The sequence below is a fragment of the Lepidothrix coronata genome, unplaced genomic scaffold (assembly GCF_001604755.1).
Source record: "Lepidothrix coronata isolate B3197 unplaced genomic scaffold, Lepidothrix_coronata-1.0 Scaffold120, whole genome shotgun sequence".
NCBI classification, from domain to species: domain Eukaryota; kingdom Metazoa; phylum Chordata; class Aves; order Passeriformes; family Pipridae; genus Lepidothrix; species Lepidothrix coronata.
Window position 1 is genome coordinate 1,462,880 of NW_016690300.1, and position 16,838 is coordinate 1,479,717.

The 16,838-nt window shown below is 40.4% G+C and overlaps 1 protein-coding gene across 5 annotated transcripts in view; it reads right to left on the bottom strand.

Annotated features, from left to right (window-relative positions):
* SPSB4 (splA/ryanodine receptor domain and SOCS box containing 4) overlaps nt 1-16,838 on the bottom strand; it is a 162,230-nt gene that overhangs the window by 45,305 nt on the left and 100,087 nt on the right. For all 5 annotated transcript variants that reach the window (XM_017825542.1, XM_017825541.1, XM_017825540.1 and 2 more), the window contains one exon: nt 15,647-16,502. In XM_017825542.1, coding sequence (XP_017681031.1) covers nt 15,647-16,340 — 694 coding nt within the window. In that variant the 5' untranslated portion in view covers nt 16,341-16,502. The remainder of the gene's footprint in view (nt 1-15,646; nt 16,503-16,838) is intronic.

Here is a 16,838-nt window from a genome sequence, read left to right on the forward strand (position 1 = left end):
CCTGATATTTCCTGGGAACACCTCAGTCATCAGATTTTGACACAGGACCTTCCATAGTCACTTTTTCTGTGGCATTTATGAATGCATAGACTTTTTTTTTGTATATATTTTCTGCAGTTACTTCTTTTTCAGGCTGAAGAGTTAAGCCAAAGCAAACCAAGAGAGGTGTTTTGTCACATAACACATATGTAAGCTGCCACAACGTGCTCTGGATGCAAAAAGCTTACACAGCTCCACAAAAAGAGACCAGAGAGTTTAGGAAACTAACTATTAAGGGTTACTAAACACATATACATCTGGCTAAGTATGAAATCCAGATGATTAGGGCTAAGGGATCACCCAGATGAAATAAGCTTCATAGGAATCAGGGAAAGAACAGGGATCACTGTAAGCTTACCCAGTTCCCATATTCTCCTGCAGCCAGCCAGTAATTGTCGCTGTTGAAGACTGGATACTGAACTAGGTGGGATATGGGTCAGATCCAGGTTTATTTACTCTTTCCTTGTGCAGAAGCCATACTTTTCTTCCTATTCGGTCTATTAAGTTTTAGTATTTATTTAGTTTCGTATTTATTTCCATGTTTTTCCATCTGGGGAGAAGGGGACAGCTATGGACAGCAAGAGCACGCAGTACTCAAGACACAGGCTGCCCACAATAACATCACCAGGTTTCCTGCTGTGTTCCAATTCACAACATCACATTCACTCTTGTATAATATAATAATAATGGATCACTCATTATTGACATTTTCATAATATTATGTACAATGTCTCCAGGATCTCTTTCCAGATGGAAAGAGTTCATCGTGCGCAGAACTCCTCACACACTAAACACAGGCAGATTTGCTCCCCTCACCCCATCCACTGCTGCATATTACTGGGCACATCATTGAGTTAAGTACTGCAGGACTCTTCTAGGAGTGCAATTTAGATAAATGTACCTTGAAAGATTTTGTGTAAATTACTTCACCTTGATTTCCAGATCATCGTTACCGTACTGAGCAGAGTAGATCCCAGCAGAGATCCTACTAAATTATCTCCTCCCAACTTAGAACCCGATCATTTGCTTCCATCTTTTGGTGCCTGTTTTTAAGAAAGGTTCCCTAAAGAATTGCCCAACTTTAAAAACATACAGGTTTCCCAGAAGGGATGCTCTCATCAGGTTCTCTGAAATATCTGAAATTCCAAAACCTCTTGGATTGCCCTTACTCCCACGTTTTACCACATTTAGAGAACTGAAAAGCGTTACACTCTCTTCCATGAAATAATCATCATGTCTATTTGCCTGTCTAATCATTCTATTCTTTAATACAGTTTTGAATAGCAGAAGCCCAAATTTTTGTTAAATTTTAATTTAATTTTTATCTGAACTCTAGATCTCCAGCCTGGATCAATGAGAAGCAAAAACTAGACGAATTGCTCTCTGTAATGGAATCTATTGTACATAGAGTTGACTAGATAATTGAAAATATACTTGTGTTTTCTCAGCTGGAACATCTAGATAAATTGGAAAGCACTGCCAAAATAGGTCTGAGGCCTCAATAGGAGCCACACAAGAATTTCTGTAGCCTGTACACAAAAATACCACTTGAAGTGCTGCAGAGTCACCACTCCAGTGGTGGAAGTTCTAGTTTCATACGCTCATTACTAAAAGGGAACAGAACTTAAATTGCAAGTCTGAAACACATCCCTCTATATGAAGAGTCTAAATAAGCAATCATCAAGACCACCCTTGCTGCCAGTTATTTTGTTCAAACTGTTGTTTGAGTACAAACTCCAGCAGCAAACAGGCAATAAAAAAAATCCCTGGTCTCCCACTAGTCAAAAGGAGACGCAAACAGTCCCTCACAGTGGCTGAACAGCAAATCCCAGGACACACACAGCTCTAAGGGACATGCAGGAAATGCCTATAGGGACACTACACTTAATGACTACACCTTCTAATGTACCCCAGGGCACACATCTTTGTCAGCCTAATTAAAACCAGAAGTCATTTACTGTTCGACGTTTTCCCTGTGAGGCAGGAAACAACTGGAGACTGATGGCAGGAGATGTACCCCAGAGGGCACTGAATTCCCTACTACAATTACCTAGCAAAGAGAGTAGGAACATCCTCAGAGACTGCTGTCTGCACCACACAATTATGTGTTTAATGAAGGAGCTGGTTTCACTTTTTCAGAAATAGCTGAATGTGTTCTGTGAGAATTTCAAGAAAGGCCCTAAAATTAATAAGAATTAAATATATATATTAAATCATCTTGGATGGCCCATATGGGACATGGGCAGTTTGGCTCTGTCTGCAAAAACTTATTTGTAAAATGCAGCCAAGTGTGGACGTTATTACCTAAAAACCATATAAAAATCTAAAAAATTACAGGTCTAATCCTGCTTAATCCAGAACATTTCATGCTTTAGAAGTGTCATGTAATAATGAACATCAGCCCTTATGTGAAAAGGCTCAATTTGCTTACCCATTTACTGCACTCCAGGTAGAGCAGAGTAACAAGCTGTCAAACCAAGCCAAAGAGCCCTTAAGAAACCCTGTGACTAAGATCAACTTTGACAGAGAAACAGAAGCAAAACAGGTCCTTCTAAGCACTGGCAGCAAGGAGATCCAGAAGGGCCTTTAGTCAGTGCCTCCCCCACCTACCACATGAAAATCCACCTCTTTGGCAGTGTCTTATTCTGCAAGGTTAAAGGAGTGCTCTGCAATTGAATCGGTTTTACCGTGATCTGCCACATTAAACAAAACTAACGACTTCTTGACAGTCAAAGAAAATGGTTCTTTTTTTAAAAAAACACAAGAATTTGAGTAAATTCAGGGAGTGAATTAAAATTTAGTTNAAGACACATCTAGACAGCTTTGCACAGTTGCACTTGGCTTGCCCCAATTTCTCACTTTTTACCTCAAAAGACTATTTTAAAATACTGTTGCTGCAAAACAGCTGGCAGAATCAGCTAAACAGGGCCCATTTTTCAAATGTGGAGGAATAGAGACAGTATCATTTGCAGATTAAAGAACAAAAAAGAATGAGGAAAAGATGGCTTACAGCCATCCACTCAGAGAAGGACCCCACAGCACTCCAACTCCTCCAACTCCTGAAAAACCAGTGTTTTATAATACTGCAAAGAAAGTACAGCAACAGCATTGCCCATGCCTGCTTACTAAAAGAAGACACTCCATCTCCAGCTAACTCAACAGAGAAGATTTTCTTGCACAAGGAGATACCATTTACCAGCAGCCTGTGCATTTCGGAGAAGCACACAGCATTACTGATCCACAGAGGATCAGATTAGCATTGGGAAATGGATTTACCATCTGCCTTTTTGGCTCAAAATCTTAATCCCAAAAGCATGAAAACCAAAGTTTTTTTACACCTGATGTGTGTTCTTGTATTGGTTATATAAATGGGGTTTTCTTCTTTTCTTATTACTGAGCCACTTCCAAGTAGAAAGAACATTGTATTGACATTTTCACCTGCTCTAAGAGCAGTTCCTACCAAACACCTACTTTCATGCATTACTTCAAAAACTGATTATGTGGAGTTAGCCAAAAGCTCTAGTGTAAAAGCCTAATCTCTTTTTAAAAAATTATCACTGGGAAGTCAGTTGTGACTGAGGAGGGAGCATATCCAGATGATGTTAAAATTGATGGGGTTTTGGATCTACAGTTTATCCTGTTTATAAGGGTGACTAAACATACAATAGGCAAAAATAACAAAAAAATTACATTTGTTATTGCAAGTAATTGTTAACAATGGGAAAAGAAATAATTGTACAAAATGCTAGCTGTCTAATGATTATTAGCACTTTTTTTTTTTCAATTAGTAGTCTTCCTTCACCCACAAAGGACTTCAGAACATTGCCAAATATCCTTAAAATGAGAATGCTATCTGTGCCTCAGTTAGGGTCTGTGAATACAAAATACACATATGTACCACTTAATGTAGAGCTCCTGTTGAGTTCTGAATATTTACATTTGCAAGTAAGTTGTGCCTTTCAGATCATATGCGGAAAAACTGACTTTGTTACCAGATACAGTGTTTTGTTATTTTCTACCTAGCAAGGCAAATCTTTTCCCTATTTAACATAAGATGTTTACTGCAACAGTTTGTTAAGCTATCTCATAAAGTAAACAGGTAACTTAAAGTGAATTTCCATTAAACCAACATGACAATAATTCAGAATAATGTGGAATAAGTGATTTAGCACACCATGGTAAAAGTGGCCCTTGGATTTTACGCTTACTCACATTTCATACACAAAATGTTTCCTGACATTTGCATTTTAAGGAAGTTTCTATCAACACAGAAATCTGGGGAACAGAAAGCAGATGGTGGTTCCAGCCAAGGAGCCTGATGAGAAGTTACTGGGAGCTGTGGGATTTGCTGACCAGGAGGTTCAAGTGGGTTGCTGAGAAACCACAGCAGCGTGATGGCTTCTCTCTGGCTCTGAAAGTGGCACAAAATGATGGGCTGCTCCCCCTCCAGACAACCTCTAATGACAACAGCCAAACATAGCAGAGCAGTGTTTCTCAGTGGACATACACCCAGATCCCAAAGCACGATTTTTTACACAGTTCTGGAAATAATCAATTCCTAGTCAAGTTCTACTTTCACCCACTAACTACCCATGCGTGCAGCACCTCACGTGCACCCCTGCCAGGACCTGGGACATCTCAAGAACCAGAGGAGCAGCACATGGGTAAGAAGCAGAAGCACAGAACTGCTGCTGCTCCATGGCCAGGGAAGCTGCTGAAGCCATAACACCCTTTGGTACAAAGTCTTAACTGTCTAGTTTTGTTCTGTCTCTGTTCTGTTTTAAAGAGAAACTTGTTTTCATTAACATTTTAACATTATAACTTACATATGCATTATGTATTAAAGGTGTTTGGAAAAAATGGGCCAGAGGAAGTCTGGAAGTTCCTCTGCATAAGTGATTTAGGGAAAAAAACTGCATTCTCAGGAAGCTGCGGTTTGCATACAGATGCTAACATTGTTCATGCTGCCCCTTTAACAGAGTTGCATTTTGGAAATGTTATCAGAGTTTCATATCACAGATGTTGCTCAGGATGATGCTAAAGGACAGTAACTCCAGTATTTCAAGTACATGCAGGATTCTGAAAACGTTTACATCACAGATGATTTACTTTCTGCTTTATTCCTGAAATGAAATTATAGAATGCCTTAAATGTCTCACTGATGATCACTTATACCTGAAAGTTAATAAAATTATTTTAGAGGACAAGAGATCGGTTATGTAGAAGTAACAGATTTGAATTTATAGTAAGTCTTCAGAAAATTGAGAAAAAAAGAAGAATTTTAGAAACATAAAAGTCTATCAAAAATTAAGAATACTTCAGTCAGAAAAATCTCCAGGGTTAATTCAGCCTCTTGGACTCAGAAATATTAACAGTTCACTCATTTCTACTAAAATTGAGTGCTCCAGTTGCTAAGTCATAAATGACAAAAAATCATGGGAGATGCCAGTAGCATCACTGATTCCTATAAAGTTCATACTGAAAACATGGAAAACATTTGCCAGGCTCTGACTTACACAGGCTCTTAGTTTGACTTATAAACATAAGCAGTTACAAGCAGTGGTCAGGAAAGCCCAGCATAGCTGTGCTTAACACCAGGAGGAGCCAGGTGAATTTTCACTCCTTACCATACAGCTGGATGTTGGTATCAGAGCTCCTCTGTGCTCCTGCCAAAAAAACTGGTGATGAAAGTAAAGTAGGGATGTTTGGTCATTCAGGAGCTTGGGTAGTTCTGACCTTTCTTTTCTGTGTTCTACATGGCTTACAACATCAAGGCTTATTCCCTCTGTCAAAATCTCAGCATCTTTTCATTTTTAACCCTCTTACTAGAATTCTCTGCTTCTGTCTTGCTTTTAAGCACTATGGCCTTCTTCACATTTGCTCTCTCAAATACATCATCCTAGATCTCACTGGCACTTCTAACTTTACCTCTTATTCTCCCTCCTCCCTTGCCAAACATTTCATTCTATTGCCTATGGGTTGTGAGTCTCTCATGATATTGTTCATCCTTTGCACAATACAGCCCTTTTGCCAATGTCCCCACAACTTTAACTTTTAAATCTAAATCCAAATGAAATGTAAAGCATGTGTTAGCATTCCCTTCCCAAGTCAAGAAAATAACACTGAAGCTAGCTTTTTAGCATGAGCCCAGTGCAGTTACGTTCCCTGAAGTCTCCCTGCACCAGGTGAAGCTGTCCCTGCTTTCCCAAACGTGTCATGAACAAATTACTCAGAAGTACAAAAGGATTGGCTGTAACCAAACACTAACGTACACTTAATGGACTGCAGATTTTGCAGGATGTTTAAAGTTTCCCCTCTGATCTCTCTGAACTTTGCCCTTCATTTGTTTATACAGGCAGAGGCCAACAGGTCATACCAGTAAAATCAGCAAATTGTTTACACATATGGCAAGCATGCATGGAGCAGGGATGGAGTCATGGCTACAACACAGCACATTAAAGCAATTGCCTTAGTTAAAATAACAAAGATACAGTGAGTCCACACCCGTGGATGGGGAGACCTTCCAGTGCAACGAAACCCAGTATGAACTACGGAATTAACCGGCATTTCTTCAGAAGCCAAGGCACACGTTCCACTCCAACCTAACCCAGTTCACTCACTGCAGATTTCAGAAAAAGTGGCAGGCTTTGACATCAGCAGTGTCAAAACATCACAAATTTTTCAGTGCACAAGCTAATTCAGTGGGGTGGCAGTTCATCATCATCATCATCATCATCATGGCTGGGCTTTGCGAACGAAGATTTGGGGAGGGCTCTACCCACATTTGCTACAAGCACCCTGGTGGCTAAAGAGGCCAATGCGAGATAGACAAGTCCAGTTGCAAAAGGCACAGCAGAAAGACTCCTTGGATGATATTGGCAAGACATGATTCTTTCTGCATTGTCTTTTCTCCTCTAGAGTGATCCTGGGTGCGTTGGCAGTTAATACTGCGAAGAATATAAAGGCCAACAAAGTGAGGTTGGAAGAAAAGCTGCTGCAGAGCACACGAACCCTAAACATGTTGGGTTGCACTTGTTTGAGCACCAGGTTCCATTATGGTGCCCATGGCTGGATGATACATTTCACCAGAGCCAACTTACTGGATAGAAGTTCTTTGTTCAGTGAAAATACATTGTTTTCATAACACTTATGCTAGATTTGAAACTGAAATTTGCTGTTTAAAAAAATCATTAAGTGCTTAAAGAAACCAAATTCCTAAGCCTTTAAAAATTATTTTAACCTTTATAAAGGTCTTTTTAAAAGTCTCCCCAAACAGCATATTTTATATAATATGTACACTTGGAAATGAGGCATTTTCAGAAGCATAAAGCATTTCAATTTTGAACGTGTGAACAGGGTACTAATATAACCCCATAGTCTGTTTTGTTTTGATGGACAGAGAAATGTATTTTTGAGAGCAATTACAGGCTCTACACTTAAGAGAATGCCAAAATATAAAAGGTAAACATTACAAGAAATGAGGAAAAGCAACAGGATCTAAAAGAAATAAATCACTTTGTCTTGGTCAAATATGGTGTAGCTGTCAAGCTTGCTGAAAACACAGGGAGGAGGAAGCAGATTTTTTTTTTAGCTTCAAGATGCTGTATCAAAGCTTTGAGGCCCATTCAGTGGCACAGTAAATAGGCATGCAGATATGTGGTATACACAAGAATATTATTAAACATTTATAGTTACTTTTTATTGAAAAGCAGAAGCACCATATCTTTAAATGTCAATTCCAAACAGTACATGAAGACAGGAATTCCCATTTGCAACGGAGATGCAGCATCTTGGAGAAACAAAAATGTTTGTTGTGAGAAACATTACTCTCAAACAAAAGTTATCCTTTTCTTAATGTTATGTATTTCTTTGCTGAAAATACATTTTGGCTTCATACAAATCACTTCTGAAATAAGACAATTTGTTTGGCCCACCAGTCATAAGAAATTGGCAGAAATGGAGCTAATAAGAATTTTCTCTTTAAAAAAAAAAACAAAAAAACAACTCAGCCCAAATATATGCCACATCTAGAAGTTCATCACTTTCAGAAAGAAATGTTCACAGAAGGCAGGGAGATACTCTTATACTGTTATTCACGATACATGTTTGTCACACCTACAAAATTCGTGTCATCTTAGGCACGACAGCGGAAAATACAGGTATAGCTTTGACTAACTGCTCTGGGGTTACACTGGAGACCTGCCTCACTCCACCACTGCCTGCCAAGTCCACTCTGAAAGAGCATTACCAAAAATATTTTATCCCAAGTTCCTAGTCAATAATCTTCCCATTGCAATGGGCACTCTTAGCACCAACATTGGGTGTGCGACTCCACACCAGGCACACGGAGTCCAGGCCAACACGCAGGAGGCTACATGAAGTGGTCAATTTGTTGCAAGTTACAACAGAAATTCTCTTTGTAGTGCCAGCATTTTATCTTCCCTATTTCACCACCGACTGACATTTAAAAATAATGTTTAATCAACTGAAAGCATCCTTACAGCTTTTGTACGTGAAGTTCAACCGTGTCAGTAACTTCTAATGTAACATCTCCTCTGTCTCAACACCGAGTTCCAGCACTAAAGGCTAAATGTCCCCTCTCACACTTTCAGTGTTGGAGGTTTTTAATCAAAAATCAGGTTTGATAACAGGCCTAAAGACAGATTTGATCATCAGTTCCACCCCAAAATAGTTTAAAGTGAAAGACTTAAGTTAAATTCACAAATCAAACCAGACGAGGTGGAGCTTTGATCCAGTGCAGTCCCTGCTGCCTTTCTGCTTCCCTTGTCTTCAAAGGGCAACACAAACCTGAACCTGAGAACACAGGGACTTGTCATGCTCCTGTTTTTCCACACTGCCTGTCCTGAGGAAACTACAAAATACACCAGCTCATAATCACAGAAGACTGGGGAGAAAAGAATCAATGCAAAAAAATGCTGGCAAAAATGAATACAAAAGGTTGACTTGCAGCTGAACTTACCACCTTTAGCAAAGTGAAATACTATCTGGCTAAGAGGAGGATGAAGGCTGCTGAGCTCAGAATTACAGCTGCAAAAAAGCAAATCCCATTCTGCCATTTGCCAGTTTCCAAGTGTTTGACTTCACAGCCTCAGCATTATTTTAACACAGTGCTACTGCTGGGGCAGCTTTACTCTCATTTACTCAGGAAGGCAGAACAGCACCATCACTACTGCCAGTGGAACTACCTGCAGAACACAACAGCATTTCTGGATGTGCTTCTTTTCAGGCCCATTGCCTGCCAATTTACTGTAAAATATGAATTTTGCCGTAATATGAAGACTGGTGTATGAATTGTCAGTCACCAAAATATACTCTTTTTTAAAGTGGAATTTGCTCTGACCTCAAACTAGAAATCAGGTGGCTTATCTGCCTCTCCTTGTAGAGGAGCTACATTGGGTTTAGGGGAAGAGAAAGAGGCCATCTGCAGAAAGAGCTTATGACTGGAGAAGGAAAGACACTTCCATGGCTACAGAGACAAATAAGGATCTTAAGGAGGAATTTAACTTATGAGGAAACTTGTATGAAAACAGTCAAAATGGACAAAACACATGCATTTTTGGAAAGAAAATAAATATATCACTGAATGACAGAAGCACCGTTATTTGCACTGAAGCTTGGATTTATGCTCTACAATTCCCAACAGCAATACAGATGGAGCAAATCCAAAAAAATAAAAAGCCCGCTACAAATTTCTACTTCTAACACAAACCTGTGTGAATTATTTCACATTGCTGAGCAATTCCAGCATTGTAGCTTGTGCAAATTTATAAAATAATTAATCACAACTATCAGGTTTCTAACTGCTATTTTAGTGTAATAAGTATGATATTCACAGTGTAACTTTAGATTACAATATTCACTTCAATTTTGAGAACAGTAGTCATTACTCTTCAAAGCTTCTTATTTCTTAAAAACAGGATACATGGGAAATCAGTAGAAACATGATCAGAACACACTAACAGGCATTTTTTCCTTGAAACTGTAGATTTGGTGGTTGCCATGGCACCTTTATGAACCAGAGCAGGAATAAAAAGCACAGGTATGTCAATATTCAAATAAACCACAACACAGCTGTGGACTACTGATGCTTGTTCTTAGCCTTAGGAACTACTGAGCTTAAAATAAAGTATGCCAGCACCTCTTAAGTTTTAAGCCAATGAAAACTGGATTCCCTGCTAATGCACAAACTAGACAAGACTGTAAGAAGAAAAAAAAAAAGGAAAAAAAGAAAGAATCCCCAAAAAGGGAAAAACCCTGTTATCTGTAAAGCTAATGTGTGTCTTAGGTTGTCTGAGAAAGCTCTATCACTAGAGTTGTATAAAACAAGTTCAGGCTAATCTTACAAGAAGTGTAGGACCTTACAAAAAGACTATTGCAAAGCCCATTCATCATTACAGCTAAAGTCATAGCCTTAAATCTGAAATGTCCTTCCTCTGGAAGAATGACACTGCACTTGATATTCTACAGCTACCAGTAACAAAAACTGCCCTGAAGTTTGGGACAAGGAAAAGGAAAACAAGATTGCTAAGAATATATTATTAATTAGGACACAGTAACACAAAAGAAGAGAAACTCAGCTGGAGACGGGAAGAAAGAAACGGGAGGATTGAACAAAAGAAGAGTATCTGGGAGAAAGATATAATGCAGAGACCACCAAGAAGGGGCAGGGGGTGGCTGGGGCAAAAAGCCAATTAACTGAGTGGCATATTCTGCTGACAATACAGTGGTTTCAACCTGCTGAGAAAAGGCTGAGAATTAATTAGAAAGTGTCAACAAATTAGGATTAAAGGACAAAAAAATGCATTTAAACCTGGGAAGGGAGGTGCATGTGGAAGAAGACAAAAACCCCCCAACAATACCTATTTGACTCCTGAAGCAGGAACTGAAAATGCTGGTTCCTGTTAAATTATCTCAAAAGCTAAAAATTGCTTCTTCACAACATTAGCTGCTTAATTACTGCTGCTTCATCCTCTGACTGCATGTCTGTAGGGAAAACCCTTTCTAAGGTTTAGCAATACTGGATTTTCAGAGTACATTATTTCCATTGCAACCTCCAGAGTCATGTGTTATATAAATAGCATAAAACAAGTTTAGATAAACAACAAAAAAAATCCATTTAAAAATTTTAATTGAAAACCATCTGGGGGAAAACCCAGAGTCTGAAGAGAGATTATGTATTTCTCCTGGCAGTTAACAATTTCACAATTTTGACTTAGATTTCTTTATGGTAAAAAGACCTCCAAGGGGAAGAGTGCATATTTATAATTAGCAACTGTGGTATGTTAGACACAGATCAATGCAAATTAAAATAAACTGAGATCAGTAGGATAGAGGAAAGAAGTTGTGCTTAGCTCCATAGCTCCAAAGTTGTCGTTTTGGCTTAGAAACACCAACCTTATTTCAAAATTCTAGACAGTACAGCCTAAGGCCTGAGAGAGATTCAGTGGTTACACTGTGTTGTTCTGCACGGCTGAGAGCAAAAGGTGTGAACAGACCCCATGTGCCGAAACTTTTGTAGCTGCATCAGCAAACAGAGAGAACGTGCCTCGAGCTCCCTCCTCCTTCCCACTGTTCCTGAGCCCCTACAAGGAACAGCGACAACTTCCCAAAACTGAGCCAATGTTCTCCAAACATCCTCAGCTCTACGCTTGCATCAGCTCACCTGCAGGCACAGCGAGCAGGCTGCTGGCACAGGAAAACAGGAGCCCAGATTTCTGCTTGGGTGATCCTTTTAGTCCACTTGTTTGTTCATGGCAGGTAAGTTCGAAGCATGTTCTTTCAATAATACTTCTGTTTCATTGGGGATGTAAATAGAGGTGTTAAAAACAGGGGATGTGTTGCAGGGCAGTGGTCAGTAACCAGACAGAGAGCCCAGGGACCCTCACCCGCCAGGGCCAAATACAGATCCAAAGAAGGATCCATAGATTAAAGTATGAACAGGTACAGACAAATGTTTTCCATAAATTACACTTGTAAGTAAAGTCTTCTCTTCCAAGACAAATGCTTCCAGCTCTCTGAGCTCGACAGTTATTTTTGAAATTGTGTAAGGGCTATGCAAGGCTTAATGCAAGAACTGCAATGAGTTCAGCTCACCTACTCAGTGCCCAAGTTTTCCACCACAGCACTATTTTACTGATTGTCCTCCCAACACTTTGTTCAAACACACAAGTACTAACGGTTCAGTCATGATCTGCAAAGTACATTTACAAAGAAGTGTTTTGCTATTTCTCTGTTTCAGTTTATAAATAGTCTTCAGGACTCCTCATCAGACACCAGATATAAATTAACCAGCTTTTTGTAAACATGCGCATACCCTGATAGGAAAAATAACAAAAATAACATATATTGCATTTATGTTATTTGGGGTTTTAATTATTGCAAGAGGCAGTGAGTCAGAAGGCTGATGTAAAATTCTGTCCAACTTACACACAGCGTGGTGTATACTGACAGCATTTGGTCAAAGAAGTTTGTCCCGTGAAGAACTCAATGTGTTTTTGTTGAGCACTCTCCATCCTGTCCCCTTGCCTTCCCTCCCAAACCTTGTCAAATATGTGCAACTCCAAGTCTCTCAAATGTGAGCAAAAAAACCATCTTGTGAGAGTCACAGAACATCATCATGTGATGCTCAAAGTAGTTTCTGAGGCAGAATACTCTGGGTATCAGATCCAGCTGGAAGAACTACAATTTATTTTAACTACAGCATTATTCTAGGAGCAATATCCAGAGATCAGAGGGCACACAGGTTCTTGATCTTTGACCTGCAGCCTTATCCTTCTGTGAATCTGCCATCTATGCAGTAATTAAGACACTTCAAAGTCTGCATCATCTCTTTACTACTATGACATATGTTTGAGTTCATTGCAGCTGCACAAACCCATCATTTGAGCCTTTCACTCTTCCATTCCTGCAAGCCTTTCACTCTTTGCCAGGCAACTGAAATGCATGGGCCTTTAAAGTATTCAGAGGTCTTCTATTTAAGCGGCAAGTATTGAAAACACTAAAAATCCCTGCCGTTGAGGTCTCCATTTGCTCTGTAGGACACACCTCACAAACAGCCATCACAAGCTGTGGTATGCATTCTGAGCAGCAACAATCAATCACTAAATAGCAAGTTACAAGGCACTGCTTGACAGCAGTTCCAAAACCAGCTAAGACCCTATGGCCAGATCTGCTAAAAGCTGCACTCAGAGCTATGAGATACTTCCAGGGAAGAGGGGGGCAGGGAAAGATTGAAAAAAGATAATTGGTAAGGTTAAAAAGGAATCAAACGATAACAACTCCCTCACACAAAAGTATTTTTAAATGTATTTAAATTTGTGAACACAAATGTTCTTCAATATCTACTCCAATTTTCACAAGAACAAGCCATTATAAAAACCTGTAATTAAAAGTGCAATGAGAGCAAACATGAAGAGGTACCATGACTAAACTCAAAGTTACACAAGGGCAGGCTGGATAGAAACACCTTCAGCAGAGAAGAGACAGTGTTTGCTTTGGAGCACCAGCTAAACAAGCTAATTTGGTTTCTTGAATGTTATTTTTGTTGCAGGACAGTAATGGATCAGTGAACATGTGATAACAAATGATGTGACTCTAGGATGTCAAAATGCCCCCTGGTGAAGTGGCTTTAAACTTCCTTTTCACGTGATCAGATTAACACTCAGGCCTACATAAAAGTTGTGTTTACAAGTTTACTTTTATCCACGGGTTCGCGTTTTATGGATTTCCGCCGAAAATGGGGGAAAACCCGGACTGGATTTTCCGAAGTATGGAAAGGGGGGAAACCCGGACTGGATTTTTCTGGAGACTGGATTGCAAAAAAAAAAAAAAAAACAAATGAAGCATTGGACTTGATGTGTTTAAAAAAAATAGAGACTTTGACTTTCTCAGGGATAGTTTAGGAAGCTATCCCGCCTCTTCCAACAAAATTATCCCACAAGAAACCAGATGGGAATCTTTCTCTCTGTCATCACACAGACCACAGCTATCCCTTCTCTACTTAGCCCCTTTTATTTTATAATTTCTACCAAACTCATTCACATCCTCTCCTGTGTTTTCATCTTTCTAAAGCTCCCTTGAGCAGCCCTGTGAAGGCTACAAAACGAATGCAGAATCCTGTGTGGACGTGGTGGACCAAGCTGAGCTTAGTATTATAAAAACTGCTTTTGCAAACAAATATTCAGCTGGCAAAAAAGTCTCTCTCCCCCACCATCCAAAGAAAAGATTGTCAGCACATCACACTGCAATGTCTGAGTAATTGCAAAATACTTACAATCCTCGGATATTCCCCTGTATGGAAGCACTTGGGAAGCTGCCATTTAGCATCTAGCTGGAATAACCTGCAGGGCTTTTGTGGATAAAAAGTCTTTCCCCCGGTGCATGGTACAGATGTTTATGAAAAGATAATCTTAAACAGGGTCAAATTATTTAATTATGTTTCTACTTGGTATGTCAGATGTAATGAGCAGAGGATTAATTTTTGACAAAAAAAAAAAATTAGACCACTGCATCCTTACTGAAAAGACTAGTGAATTCTTTTAGAAATCACTCATTGAAAGGCAGGTGTGTTCTCTTTTTACAAGACCAAGTCCCATTCAAAAAACCAAAAAACATTTTTTGTAAATCTACATATTCATATTTGTAGTTCCTCCTACAGCTCAGATAACACAGTCTTAAACAAGAACAAAGTTCCACTTAATACCTTGTACAGCTTTCCATTCCCCAACACCCAGCAGCCAAGATGCTGATGGTAAATAACTGGGCTTGCCCGAGTGCACACTGTGCTGCGTTTGGCCCTGGCAGAGCACTCGTCTTCCTGAGCAGGGACAAGAACTGGACAAGACCCAGTTCTGCAACTCATCTTCTGGCAGGCCACTACTCCAAGGTCACAGCAGCAACATGCTGCTCCTTACTACTTATCAATTTAATTTGATATTACCCTTTTAGATCAGAAATAGCTCATGCTTGCTTATCCAAAAACACGGATTGCTGGAGAAGAAAATACCCTGAGAGAGCACCTCCTGAAATGAACTAAGGAACAGAGCTCTCTTTCAGAAAAACTGCTGAAAGCGGTATTTGACCTGAGCTCCCAGATTCTTGGGGATCCACAGCTGCTTCTGAGGGTCCTGGGAAGGCAACTACAGAAAGCAAGCCTACTGGCCAGCATTCAAGTATGTTTATGAACACCATGTAAGAGTTTCCACTACTACAGGAAATTTTTACGGGATCCACAAATCCTATTTGGAAACCACAGATTTAAAACATATCCTCCAGTAAACAAGAGTTTTACTGTTAAATATAGCCAGGAAGTTTCTCAGTATCTTTTTCTCAGTCTGTTCACTTTCCTTGGACACAGATTTCTTGCAACTCTGCTTGCCAAAAAGGAAGATATTTTGATACAATCCACACCATCATTACAAGATACAACTGAGATATATTAGTTTTGAGCAGTCAGACAGGATGCAGTTTACTCACAGTGAACAGTCCGCTCCCCCCAACACACTGTCCACTGCAACAGGATAAAAGAAAAACTCCTACATGAGAAAAGCTGAAAGACAGGGTAATGAAGAAATTCAGTAACACTTACGGTCAAGTCCGTTGATGTATCTCATTGTAATTTCACAGTGCCCCCAAACTGCACTGACTATGGGGTAAAGTTTTTTCCCTTTTAGTCCCCTGAAGGCCACTCCAAGATACTGTCCATCCACCATGAAGCTAAGCGTCCCTTCATCCATATCCAAAACCACCAGTAACGAGTCTGGGAGTACAAAAGACTCATCTGGTTCCAAAAAGACAGGATACGTGACGCCAGGCTGGTTTTTACAGTTGTGGTAGAGTTTGTTGCGCCCCAGATCCCAGCCCCATGACTCACTGTTGCTGCCGACCAAGGACGTGTATCCCACCGAGTGCAGCGGGGCTTCGGCCGTGGAGACGCCCACCACGGCATGAGTTCCCCGCTGCCTCGTGGGCCAGTGGATCTGCCAGACGTGGAGGCCCCTCGTGTAGCCGACTTTGCCCCGGATACAATCCGTGCTTTGGGCAACCGGGTGTCTGTGAAAAGTCAGTTTATCGTCTTCCTTTACAAATATATTTAAGGAGCGATCTTCGTTGTTCCAAGCGTGTTTGTACTGGACCTCCAGCTTGGCAGGGGGCATATCCAACAGCATGTCCAGGCGCGCTGGCTTGCAAAAATCCGGGCCTCTCAGCTCTCGTTTGACAGGTCTATAAGGGGGCTCCCTCACATCCACAGACTTTATGCTCCCTGAGATTTTCTGGCCCATTGCTTGGCTGCAGGTTTACAAAGGAGAAAAGAAAAGTTGACTTTGGCCCAACGTTACCTCATGAAAGCACCGTTACACTGAGCCAGTGGTCTGACAAGCTGACTGGATTTACTCCTCCTGTTTGGAGCTTTTTAGCAGCAATGTTTTCCAAGAAAAATGCCCCTGGAAAAAAAAGCAGAAAGTTTCCAGTTAGTTTAAGAAAGCCAACAGAAAACCCACGGTATGTTTTTAAGGAGCTTCTTCTCATCCCTAGTAGTTATTTTAAACCCCAGAGCTGACAATTCCCCACTCCTGGTTCAGTGTCCCACAGCGCTCACCAGTCTGCCAGCAGGATGCGGAGCCCACCAGCACACGGAGCGCAGACAGTCATTTCCTCCAATTCATAATAGGATGCAGACATTCCCCACCTTCTGCCCTTCCACCTATTTTGTCTGGCCAAGTTCACAGCGGGCCTGAAGCAGGCAGACACTATTCCCCAGCAACAGTGATAAACTTTAT